Source organism: Nerophis lumbriciformis, linkage group LG02, assembly GCF_033978685.3.
Source record: "Nerophis lumbriciformis linkage group LG02, RoL_Nlum_v2.1, whole genome shotgun sequence".
NCBI lineage: Eukaryota > Metazoa > Chordata > Actinopteri > Syngnathiformes > Syngnathidae > Nerophis > Nerophis lumbriciformis.
Window position 1 is genome coordinate 54,766,673 of NC_084549.2, and position 12,400 is coordinate 54,779,072.

General features: G+C 38.7%; 1 protein-coding gene across 3 annotated transcripts in view; it reads left to right on the forward strand.

The window, feature by feature from the left end:
• Positions 1–9,631, forward strand: part of nvl (nuclear VCP like) — a 64,483-nt gene extending 54,852 nt beyond the window's left edge. For 2 of the 3 annotated variants that reach the window (XM_061964723.2, XM_061964736.2), the window contains 5 exons: positions 2,237–2,343; positions 3,143–3,219; positions 5,317–5,408; positions 5,578–5,675; positions 7,651–9,630. In XM_061964723.2, coding sequence (XP_061820707.2) covers positions 2,237–2,343; positions 3,143–3,219; positions 5,317–5,408; positions 5,578–5,675; positions 7,651–7,695 — 419 coding nt within the window. In that variant the 3' untranslated portion in view covers positions 7,696–9,630. Of the gene's footprint in view, positions 1–2,236; positions 2,344–3,142; positions 3,220–5,316; positions 5,409–5,577; positions 5,676–7,650 lie in introns of all 3 variants that reach the window. The other variant, XM_061964730.2, reaches the window with a different exon arrangement.
• The last annotated feature ends 2,769 nt before the right edge of the window (positions 9,632–12,400 follow it).

Consider the following 12,400-nt stretch of genomic DNA (forward strand, 5'->3'; position numbering starts at 1 on the left):
TTGTCAGTGGCTGTACAGTCCAGGTTATTATTGCCATGATTTTATATTGAAGGACGACTTCCTCACATCCTCTCTGCAAAGTGTTGTTTTGCTAAAATGGACAGTTAGTTTTTTGACTGTTTGTCATATGAATTATTACTCTCATCAAGTGTCATCATTTTCACAACTTTTAAGCTGCATTTTAAATGTGTCAGTGAACTATGTAGAACAACGGTCCCCAAACCTTTTGACTCGGGGGCCACATTAAGTTTAAAGAATTTGGTTGAGGGCCAATGATAATATATATATATACAGTTGTGCTCATAAGTTTACATACCCTGGGAGAATTGTGGTGTGGCTGTTTCAAGATGCACAATAAGGAGGCACTTGAAGAAAAATGGGCTGCATGGTCGAGTGGCCAAAAAGTTCAATTTTGGTCTCATCACTCCAAATTACTTTGTTCCAGAAGTTTTGAGGCTTGTCTCTGTGCTGTTTGGCGTAATGTAAGCGGTATACTTTGTGACATTTGCGCAGAAATGGCTTTCTTCTGGCGACTCGACCATGCAGCCCATTTTTCTTCAAGTGCCTCCTTATTGTGCATCTTGAAACAGCCACACCACAATTTTTCAGAGAGTCCTGTATTCCAGCTGAAGTTATTTGTGGATTTTTCTTTGCATCTCCAACAATTTTTCTGGCAGTTGTGGCTGAAATCTTTGCTGGTCTACCTGAATCCCTCATTTTCCACTTCTTAATCAGCGTTTGAACACTGCTGATTGGCATTCTCAATTCCTTGGATATCTTTTTATACCCCTTTCCTGTTTTGTGCAGTTCAATTACCTTTTCTCGCAGATCCTTTGACAATTATTTTGCCTTCCCGATGACTCAGAATCCAGAAACATCTGTGCAGCACTGGATGAAAGATGCAATGGTCTGTCAGAAGCCCAGAAACTCACTGACCTTTTATACACACACATTAATTACAAACAAACAGGTCACAGGTGAGGATTGGAACCTTAATAAGCCATTCAAACCTGTTTGTGTCAACTTTTGTGCATGTTATCAGATCAAAGTCACTGGGGTATGTAAACTTTTGATCAGGGTCATTTGGGTACTTTCTTTTGTCATTTTGATTTGAAAAGAGTAAACACAGTTGTTTGCCAATAAATAGCTTCACACAACCATTAAGCGTGAGTGGAAGAAAGGTTTTTGTGTTATCATTCATATTCTCTGAAAAATGGCCAAGAAATCATAAATTCTCCCAGGGTATGTAAACTTATGATATGTGTGTGTATATATATATATATATATATATATATATATATATATATATATATATATATATATATATATATATATATACATGTATCAACATACGCGTTTACGAAAAATCCAAACGTAAAAACCTCATTTAGGACCTGGGTTTAGTTTAAGCGCTCTTTTGGCTTGCAGACTATTTCTTGGCTTGCAGACTGTTAAGTCTTGCACCCATCACTGCTAAACATGCTTTCCCTCTCTCTCTTGTTGATGGTTCCTTTTTAAGATGGGGATCAACAACAATAAATATTTTCTTGCCTCTTTCTAGCAACTTTGTGATACATTTTCACTCCTTAATCAACACTTCAGATATCTACAGATCCACAGTTGTTCGTAATGCTTTCTCTAGGTTTCCAGATTTGCTGACTGACAGTTTTAGATGTTTTTCTGACACCGCTTTCAACTTTAAAAGGATTAATTACACTTATTTATAACCAAATTTTTCTTTTACGCGTTGTTTTCCAATTGAAATTAAGTCACTTTGTGCAAAGGATTTAGGAGTGACCCTATCTGAGGATAGCTGGACAGAGATTTTAAGTAGCGTTCTTAAGTCTTCTATTTGTGCAAGACTCAGCCTCATTCAATGCAAGCTAATACATTGTACTTATACCAAGATTAGACTAGCTAAGATGTATGACGGAATATCTGAATCATGTGATCCGTGCCAACAGTCTCCGGCTAACTTAATACATATGTTTGGCTCTGCACATCCCTGTGCAGTTATTGGACAGAATTGTTTTTATACTTTGTATTTGGTAATTGGCGGATTGAACCGAATCTTTTAAGTGGACTATTCCGGGTAGCCCCTCTGTCATCTTCTCCTAGCAAAACAAAAAAAATCTAGTGGCATTCACTACTTTGTTAGCTAGAAGACATATTGTGCTAAACTGGAAGGCTGCACATATTATTGACTCTTTGAAAAATATGTTTTGCCTTATTCCAGACATAATTGATCCTGCCATACTGAGGCCAGGTCGCCTAGATAAAACACTGTATGTGGGTCTGCCACCTCCTGCTGATCGCCACGCAATTCTGCTCACCATTACAAAGGTACGCTAAAATGCCAGTGCATTAGACTAGAATGTTAACTGGTTGATTACCATGTTCTTATTGACTGGACCGATACAGAACTATATGTTATGTTATGTGTATGTTGCTGTTGGAGAGAATTCAAATTAACTTGAGCTGTATCCAGTGGAACCTATTTAAGTCGGTCCCACTTATGTTGACATAAAACGTGAAACCCAACAGGATTATTTCTTTAGAAAATGGTTGGTTTATGTTGACGTGTGGTAGTATTGACTTTATCATTATCACTAAGCAGCAACCAAACAGTGGAGTGGCTACTGCCTACTTTACACCACAATAAAACATGCACACTGTCACTTCCTGTTCAGTGCAAAGTAAGCTTCAGAATAAAAGCTTTGAAGTATTAACTTGGATTTGACTGCAGCGCTTCCATCCATCCATATAATACCGCTTATCCCTCTTGGAGTTGCGGGGGGCTGGAGCTTATCCCAGCTGCACTCAGGTGGAAGGCACCGTACACCCTGGACAAGTCCCCACCTCATTACAGACAACCATTCACACTAGCATTACATTTTGAACAAAAATTACTCATTTATTTTTTAGTTGGTAAACCCTTGGTTGAAAGATGTGTGCATGTATGAAAGCTTTATTTGCATTGTGGTCAAAACATGAAACTAAATTACTACTTAAATGTGTTGCACAGTACTGTAAAGAAAGAGACAAAAACTTAACATGTACTTTGTAAGGTGTACCTAAAGAAATCTTCCCGATATTAAATGAAGATAAAGTAGGTGTTCATGTGAACTTTTATTTGTTGTAGGGAAGAACCAAACCTCAGCTGGAGCAAGATGTCCGTCTGGAAGAGGTTGCCTTTGATGAACGATGTGACTGTTTTACGTAAGTCTCAAAATCATCAACTCTTAAAGGGGAACATTATCACCAGACCTACGTAAGCGTCAATATATACCTTGATGTTGCAGAAAAAATACCTTCTTTTTTTTTAACCGATTTCCGAACTCTAAATGGGTGAATTTTGGCGAATTAAACGCCTTTCTAATATTCGCTCTCGGGGCGATGACGTCACGTTGTGACGTCACATCGGGAAGCAATCCGCCATTTTCTCAAACACCGAGTCAAATCAGCTCTGTTATTTTCCGTTTTTTCGACTGTGTTCCGTACCTTGGAGACATCATGCCTCATCGGTGTGTTGTCGGCGGGTGTAACAACACGAACAGGGACGGATTCAAGTTGCACCAGTGGCCCAAAGATGCGAAAGTGGCAAGAAATTGGACTTTTGTTCCGCACACTTTACCGACGAAAGTTATCCACACATTCTTGCAGAGATGGCAAGAATGTGTGGATATCCTGCGACACTCAAAGCAGATGCATTTCCAACGATAAAGTCAAAGAAATCTGCCGCCAGACCCCCATTGAATCTGCCGGAGTGTGTGAGCAATTCAGGGACAAAGGACCTCGGTAGCACGGCAAGCAAAGTTTGTTCCCGCAGACGAGCGAGCTAAACCCCCTGGATGTCTTGGCTCACACCGTCCCTTATGCCACCGAAGATGATCAAGAGAAGAATATCGACCCTAGCTTCCCTGGCCTGCTGACATCAACTTCAAAACTGGACAGATCAGCTTTCAGGAAAAGAGCGCGGATGAGGGTATGTTTACAGAATATATTAATTGATGAAAATTGGGCTGTCTGCACTCTCAAAGTGCATGTTGTTGCCAAATGTATTTCATATGCTGTAAACCTAGTTCATAGTTGTTAGTTTCCTTTAATGCCAAACAAACACATACCAATCGTTGGTTAGAAGGCGATCGCCGAATTCGTCCTCGCTTTCTCCCGTGTAGCTGGCTGTCGTGTCGTTTTCGTCGGTTTCGCTTGCATACGGTTCAAACCGATATGGCTCAATAGCTTCAGTTTCTTCTTCAATTTCGTTTTCGCTACCTGCCTCCACATTACAACCATCCGTTTCAATACATGCGTAATCTGTTGAATCGCTTAAGCCGCTGAAATCCGAGTCTGAATCCGAGCTAATGTCGCTATAGCTTGCTGTTCTATGCGCCATGTTTGTTTGTGTTGGCATCACTATGTGACGTCACAGGAAAATGGACGGGTGTATATAACGATGGTTAAAATCAGGCACTTTGAAGCTTTTTTTAGGGATATTGCGTGATGGGTAAAATTTTGAAAAAAACTTCGAAAAATAAAATAAGCCACTGGGAACTGATTTTTAATGGTTTTAACCCTTCTGAAATTGTGATAATGTTCCCCTTTAAACCAAACTTTTACCAAGTGCGCCACATACTGAAAATTCAGAAGATTCAGTTGCCTTTCTTAAGAGCTTTTAAGAGCTCTTTTTTTAACAGCTTTCTTAAGCGTTATTCTTAAAACTGATTTGTGTTGGTCACAAACTGTATATTACCTCAGCCAGTAGGTTATTTAATTGTTGTTTTGTCAATTAGTTAGTTAGCAAAATAACTCAAGTTATGGGCGGATTTTTATGAAACTTCCAGAAAATGTTAAAAATAGGTAAAGAACAACTGATATATATATATATATATATATATATATATATATATATATATATATATATATATATATATATATATATATATATATATGTGTGTGTGTGTGTGTGTGTGTGTGTGTGTTTGTGTATATATGTATATTTATGAATTTATATTTGTATATATGTATGTATATATATGTGTATATGTATATTAAATGGCGAAGTTGGTAGAGTGGCCGTGCCAGCAATCGGAGTGTTGCTGGTTACTGGGGTTCAATCCCCACCTTCTACCATCCTAGTCACGTCCGTTGTGTCCTTGGGCAAGACACTTCACCCCTTGCTCCTGATGGCTGCTGGTTAGCGCCTTGCATGGCAGCTCCCGCCATCAGTGTGTGAATGTGTGTGTGAATGGGTGAATGTGGTAATACAAGTATAACCCATTTATCATTTATAATGTTTGTAATCTATCACTATAGTGGTGCCGACCTGACTGCGTTAGTGAGGGAAGCATCTGTCAATGCCTTGAAGGCCTACCTGAAATCCCAGTGCACCCCACCATCTTCCTCTGGTAATGTATATATTATTTAAGTGATTATAGTTCTAGTTCGTTTTCTACTTTTACAATGTAAACTGAAATATTGTGAAGGATACCGCAATTAACAGTAGCTAAGGTAAAAAGTAAGTATATTTAAGTCAAGGCTGTTAAATGATAAGGATGTTTATTTATTGTTTCACAGGTCACACATTTTCTTCTGGCTTTGTAGCAGACATAAGAGTGGGCAAACACAACTTTGAAGAGGCTTTCAAGAAGGTTCGACCTTCTGTGTCAAAAAAGGTAAGAGATTTAAAAAGTGCAAGAACTTTGGCTACCTTTAAGCGTCCAATGAGATTGCTTGATGCTGAATTTTCAGTAAGAACCATGCCTCAGGTTTTAAATTTATTGCACAGTGGAACCCGTTTAAGTCTCTTGGATTGACTATCCTGCGTTGACAGAAGCGGTTGTCGGCATAAAAGTAAAATTAGTCAATGCTTGCACATTATGTTGTGACTTTGATCTGGGTAATGGATGTGTTGTAGCTCGAGTTTTTTTTATTCCATCCTGATAGAATGTTTGACTTAGACTTTGCAGTACATTTAGTGCAAATAGCCGCAAAATGTCTTCCTCTAAAACAGTAAAGAAGTCCCACATGATTGACGCCATGTTTACAATGAGTTTAGGGAATGTTTACAGCACGACACAGGTAGGAAGAAAGCAGCGCTTTATTTTACTCACCCTTACCCACCTACAGCACAGTACAGGTAATCTTGTCTCATTGCAATGTTTTTTTTGAAATATTTCAATGTTATAAGATCTATCGATATGACGTCATAATTCCTCTTTCCTCAATTATCTGTCCGATATTCAGCATGCACCTCTGAGTGATGAAGGATTTTTTAACCTATGGCAATTTGTTGACATGGTTTTCAATTTTAAATGGGTCCATTTTGTTAGTTGCAAAAACATGCAAGCGATAACGAAGTTAACAATACACTTGATAACCAATTATTTGCGGTTCGGCATTCACTCCCTTGCATATTTGCTTACTTCTTTTTGGTGCTTCAAATTGTAAATAGTTATCATTTTTATTCTAAGTTAAATATAAAGTACTTTGGAGGAAAAAACAGTCCAGCTATGACTTCAGCAGAGGGCGCAGTTTCACAAGTTAATTCACCGAACATTTTCCAGTAAGTAGATGTTTAGACAAGATGTCTTGTTGTGTACTGTGTGCCTCTAATTGTTTCTTATTGTGTAAAACTTGATTTAAAATATGCATAATAACTAGGAGAGGTGTATTACATCATACTTGCCAACCCTCCCGGATTTTCCGGGAGACTCCCGAAATTCAGCGCTTCTCCCGAAAACCACCCGGGACAGATTTTCTCCCGAAAATCTCCCGAAATTCAGGCGGACCTGAGTGACGTGTCGACAGCCTGTTTTCACGTCCGCTTTCCCACAATATAAACAGCGTGCCTGCCCAATCACGTTATAACTGTAGAATGATCGAGGGCGAGTTCTTAGTTTCTTATGTGGGTTTATTGTTAGGCAGTTTCATTAACGTCCTCCCAGCGCGGCAACAACACACACCAACAGCAGTCACGTTTTCTTTTCCCTTTAAAGCAGTTCGTCTGCCGTAAACAGCAATGTTGTGACACTCTTAAACAGGGCAATACTGCCATCTACTGTACATGCATATGTGACAATAACATCTACGGCTTTTAGAGAGTGCAGTGCACAACTGCGCACACAATAAGGAGACGAAGCAGAATGCATCATCAGAGAGGGTGTTCAGCATGGTTAGAAAAATAGTGACAGAGAATAGAACAAAGATGGACAATTCAACCCTTAACTCAACAATGAGTAGATGAGTGTTATGTGTGTGTATATGTGTAAATAAATGAACACTGAAATTCAAGTATTTCTCTTATTTATATATATATATATATATATATATATATATATATATATATATATATACATATATATACAGTATATATATATATATATATATATATATATATATATATATATATATATATATATATATACCTCCGAAATCGGAGGTCTCAAGGTTGGCAAGTATGTATTATATAGTGTTTAAAGGATCACAAATTGACATTTCTAGGGCTTTTTGGAGGGGCATGTTTGCCACCATTTGCGGGATCGACAACACGGGTTCCACTGGTTGACACTGTGCTGAAAAGCAAACAACAAATACTAAACTTCACAACCTTCAATGGTGTAGTCAAAGTGTCGTATTTGTACCTTGCAGGACCAGAGGATGTATGAGCAGCTGAAAGAGTCCCTGAGCAGATAAGTGTCAAATTGAAATAAAAAAGGATTACCTGTAGCCATTTATTAATTGCTGTATGTCCACATTTGTAATTGCTTTGATAATAAATTGAAGAATTTGTCAATTCTGACTTCATCACTGAAAATAACTTAATGTTACAAATCTAACGCTGCATTAAACCAGGGGTTCTTAACCATTTTGACCTAGGGCCCCAACTTTTCCTTTGCAGAGGAACCCATGGGCCACTTGAATATTAACACTGAATTAGTAATCTTACTCTTGATTTGAATTGTATTCAATAATTATATTTAACCTACTTACTGTTTAACAGGTTAAACCCTGTCAAATGCTTTGAAAGCATGTGTTAATCACAAAGTTTATTACCAGGGCTTAGGTCAGGCTGATTACACAAATGTCAAATCAAACAATCTAATATACTGCAAAAGAAGTGACTCATAAAAACTAATGAAAATAAATTTACATACTACTCCGTGTTAAAGTGCTGAAATAAATACATCCATCCATTTTCTACTGCTTGTCCCTTTCGGATGCTGAGGCCTATCCAAGCTGCAATTGGGCGGAAGACGGGCTACACCCTGGACAAGTCGCCACCTCATCACAGGGCCAACACGCACATTCACACACTAGGGCCGATTTAGTGTTACCAATCAACTTATCCCGGGTGCATGTCTTTGGAGGTGGGAGGAAGCCGGAGTACCCGGAGGGAACCCACACAGTCACGGGGAGAATATGCAAACTCCAGGACCTTCATATTGTGAGGCACACGCACTAACCCCTGTACCACCGTGCAGAAGAAATGCATTATAACTAAACGAATAATAAATAACAGGGGTGTGCATCTCTACCTTTTAATGGCGATCCAATATGAATTTCGATACATGGGTTACGATACGTTTCACGAACAATACTTTTTAAAAAAGAAAGTGATTTTCTTTCAGTCTATTCCTGCGCGCACAAATGACTTAGCTCGACCAAAGATGATGTAAGAGTTGCAAACCGGTCGCATTGTCGTTGAGACTGCAGTCCCATATGAAAAGATCAGATTCTAAACTATTTGGCTCAAATCTGATGCAAAAAGATCAGATTTAAAGCACTTTGGAGTGTAAGACTGGCAAAAAATATCGGACCTGTGCCACTTGCGTGCCAAAAAAATCAGATTTGGTGTCCAGTGTAAACTGAGCCAATGGCTATGTTTCCATGCACTAAATTAGTCTGATTTCTCAAAAAGTTAGTTTATATTTTCACACCTACGTGTGAAGTTCAAGTGTCCATGTACACTCTCTAATGTGACTATTGGTCATACACTGTGTGTTTCTCGTACACTGGGGGGTCCTCATTTATTTTGATTGCGGATAAATACTGTGTATTTATTTTCCGTTTGACCTATGACGTCACACTAGGCGTATGTGGCTCCTAACAAGTTAACAGCCAAACTCTGTTGTGATGACCGCTGTAATATTGGCACAGATTACAAATATTACGTCTCTAATGGCTATGTTGGTGTTAAATAGTAGACAGCATCAAGAAATGATCTTAGATTGCACTACGAACATGACGCTACTACCAAGAATGTATCAGGGCGGATGCAGGTCCGAAGTGAAGAAATACCGGCGGCAGAGAGTTGTTTTGAAGGAATTTCCAGACGTCGAATCATGAAAACAATGTCTCGGAGTTCATTGATAATGCTCTGTGGATCGATGGAAGGAGTTTTAAATCCGAAGGAAAAGACCGTTTCCAGATGATATTGTTCTGGATATTGTTCTGGACTATCTTGCCATTTGTGTGGAATACAGAGTTATTGTTAATAAATTGGTAGTGCACAAATGCAGCATGAAGAGGTTTGTGTACTCTTTATTATTCCCCTTGTACTATATAATACGTGCTTAATTCTTTCATTTATTTTGTATTTCTTCACGAGTCCAAATTAAACCGGCATTCTACATTTCCTTTATTTTGTTTGAATAAATGTTTTCTTTTTTTCTATCATCGATGCACTTCGACTGTTATTTTCTTTTAATTTGAGAAGCAAATAGACAGTCTCCTCCATGACAATTGTTGCTACGTTTTTATTGAATGGTCCAAAAGGGACAAGCGGTAGAAAATGGATGGATGGATGGTATCTGCTTCTGGGTTGTATACTGCGTTTTGAGACTGGCAGATGTGCGACACGCAGCGTCCCCTCTCCTCTAGAGATCAGGTTTCCAATTACATAATCCAGGTGTGTTCTTCTGAATTTTCACGATCAAATTAAGGTGTTTCTTTGGGTTATAGAATGCCTATTTAAAGCCAAACTGTTTGAGAAATAATTTAGTGCTAATTGTTTCACTTTAGCTCCAGACGTTTGCTCGATATTGTCATTACTGCCACAAGTGGTGGAAAAGTGTATTACAACTGAGTGCTACTGCCTGTTCCCCACTGTTTGCCGCGGCTATAAATGTATCATCGGTTATAAAAGTGTTAGAAGTACACCTCTGCAACAAGAAAGAAATAACTATAAATCAACTTATAACAAAGAATAACTAACATAATTTTTCAGTCTGTAATAGAAAAGATTTAGTGTCAATTTGCCTGGGGAAAAAAAATGTAATCCTTATTTAAACTATAAACATTTTTTGACCGATTTGAGCCATTTGATACTGAAAAATAAAATAAACACAGTAAATAATAATACAATCAAACTGATCAGCAGCATTAACTCAGACGCACATTTTAACCTACAAAAAAAGATGAATAAAACAATTTGTGCAGAATTATTTTTAAACCAAAATTAAGAAGTCAGCATTAATGGCTACAATGAGCACGTTCTGTAGTGCACAGATTTTTAAAACAGGGTTGGAAGCATGTTCCCCAGGGTCACACACGCCCATGGCTGCAATGATTTGTCGATTAACTCCATTATTTTGATTAGAAAAAGGCACCAATTTGTATTTTGTTGCTCCGATGAATCGTTAAAGTAAAATGCGCTGACATTGAAAAGAAAAGTGCACCTTTTGGTGATCTAGCATGCGCTGCCGCTGATGCGCGTGTGTGCACTTCAGTGTTGAAACAGCCGAGAGTTATTTCGTATCTAAGCACAATGATGTAATCTTGAATCCATCCATCCATTTTCTACCGCTTATTCCCTTTGGGGTCGCGGGGGGCGCTGGAGCCTATCTCAGCTACGATCGGGCGGAAGGCGGGGTACACCCTGGACAAGTCGCCACCTCATATACTAATTTAACTGGCTTCATGCCAGCTTCAAAAAGTTTCAAATGTTGGTTCTGCCCAACAAAATCAATCAATTAAAGTTTTTTCATTTCAGGAATAAAAACAGTAATGGATCTGACCTGTCTTATTGGACTTATTTTTTAAATGTTATTAGATTTTTCATTTTAACTTATTTTTTTCTGACCTTCTACTCACTGTATGTATATATATATATATATATATATATATATATATATATATATATATATATATATATATATATATATATATATCAGACCCTTTGCTCAATACTTTGTTGATGCACCTTTGGCAGCAATTACAGCCTCAAGTCTTTTTGAATGCGATGCCACAAGCTTGGCACACCTATCTTTGGGTAGTTTCCCATTCCTCTTTGCAGCACCTCTCAAGCTCCATCAGGTTGGATGGGAATCGTTGGTTTTCGTCCAGGATGTCTCTGTACATTGCTGCATTCATCTTAGTCCAGTCAGGGAGGTGACCAAGAACCCGATGATCACTCTGTCAGAGCTACAGCATTTTTCTGTGGAGAGAGGAGAACCATCCAGAAGAACAACCACCTCTGCAGCAAACCACCAATCAGGCCTGTATAGTGGAGTGACCAGACGGAGGCCATTCCTTCATTAAACTTTGCCAAAGTGCACCTGAAAGACTCTGATATTCTGACAAGGAAATTGCATTTGTGTCCAAATATTGGGGTCTTTTCTTAAGCACATGTTAATTAGGCAAGCGAGTCATCACCTTTCATTAATCATGATTAATCCAAATTCCAAAATGTGATTAATTTGATTAAAAAAAAAAAATTGACAGCCTAAGTATCCATCCATCCATCCATTTTCTACCGCTTGTCCCTTTCGAGGTCGTGGATCAAGGGTCGGGTGCTGGAGCCTATCTCAGCTGCATTCGGGCGGAAGGCGGGGTACACCCTGGACAAGTCGCCACCTCATCGCAGGGCCAACACAGATAGACAGACAACATTCACACTCACATTCACACACTAGGGCCAATTTAGTGTTGCCAATCAACCTATCCCCAGGTGCATGTCTTTGGATGTGAGAGGAAGCCGGAGTACCCGGAGGGAACCCACGCAGTCACGGAGAGAACATGCAAACTCCACACAGAAAGATCCCGAGCCCAGGATTGAACTCAGGACCTTCGTATTGTGCACACGCACTAACCCCTGTTCCACCGTGCTGCCCCCAGCCTAAGTATGCAGGTATATATATATAATTTTCTGTGTGTGTGTGTGTGTGTGTGTGTGCGCATATATGTATTTCCATATATTACACTGTAAAAAAAAATTCTGTAAAAAAACGGTCATCTACTGGCAGCTACGGCTGCCAAACGAAAACCATACAATTAAAGTAAAACATTGTAAACCAAATAATGATCAAAAACATAATTACAGAAATTTCCATGAAACGTTTTACGGAAAAATATCGTAATATTACATGAATTCGAAAGTAATTTAAGAAAACAGAAAATG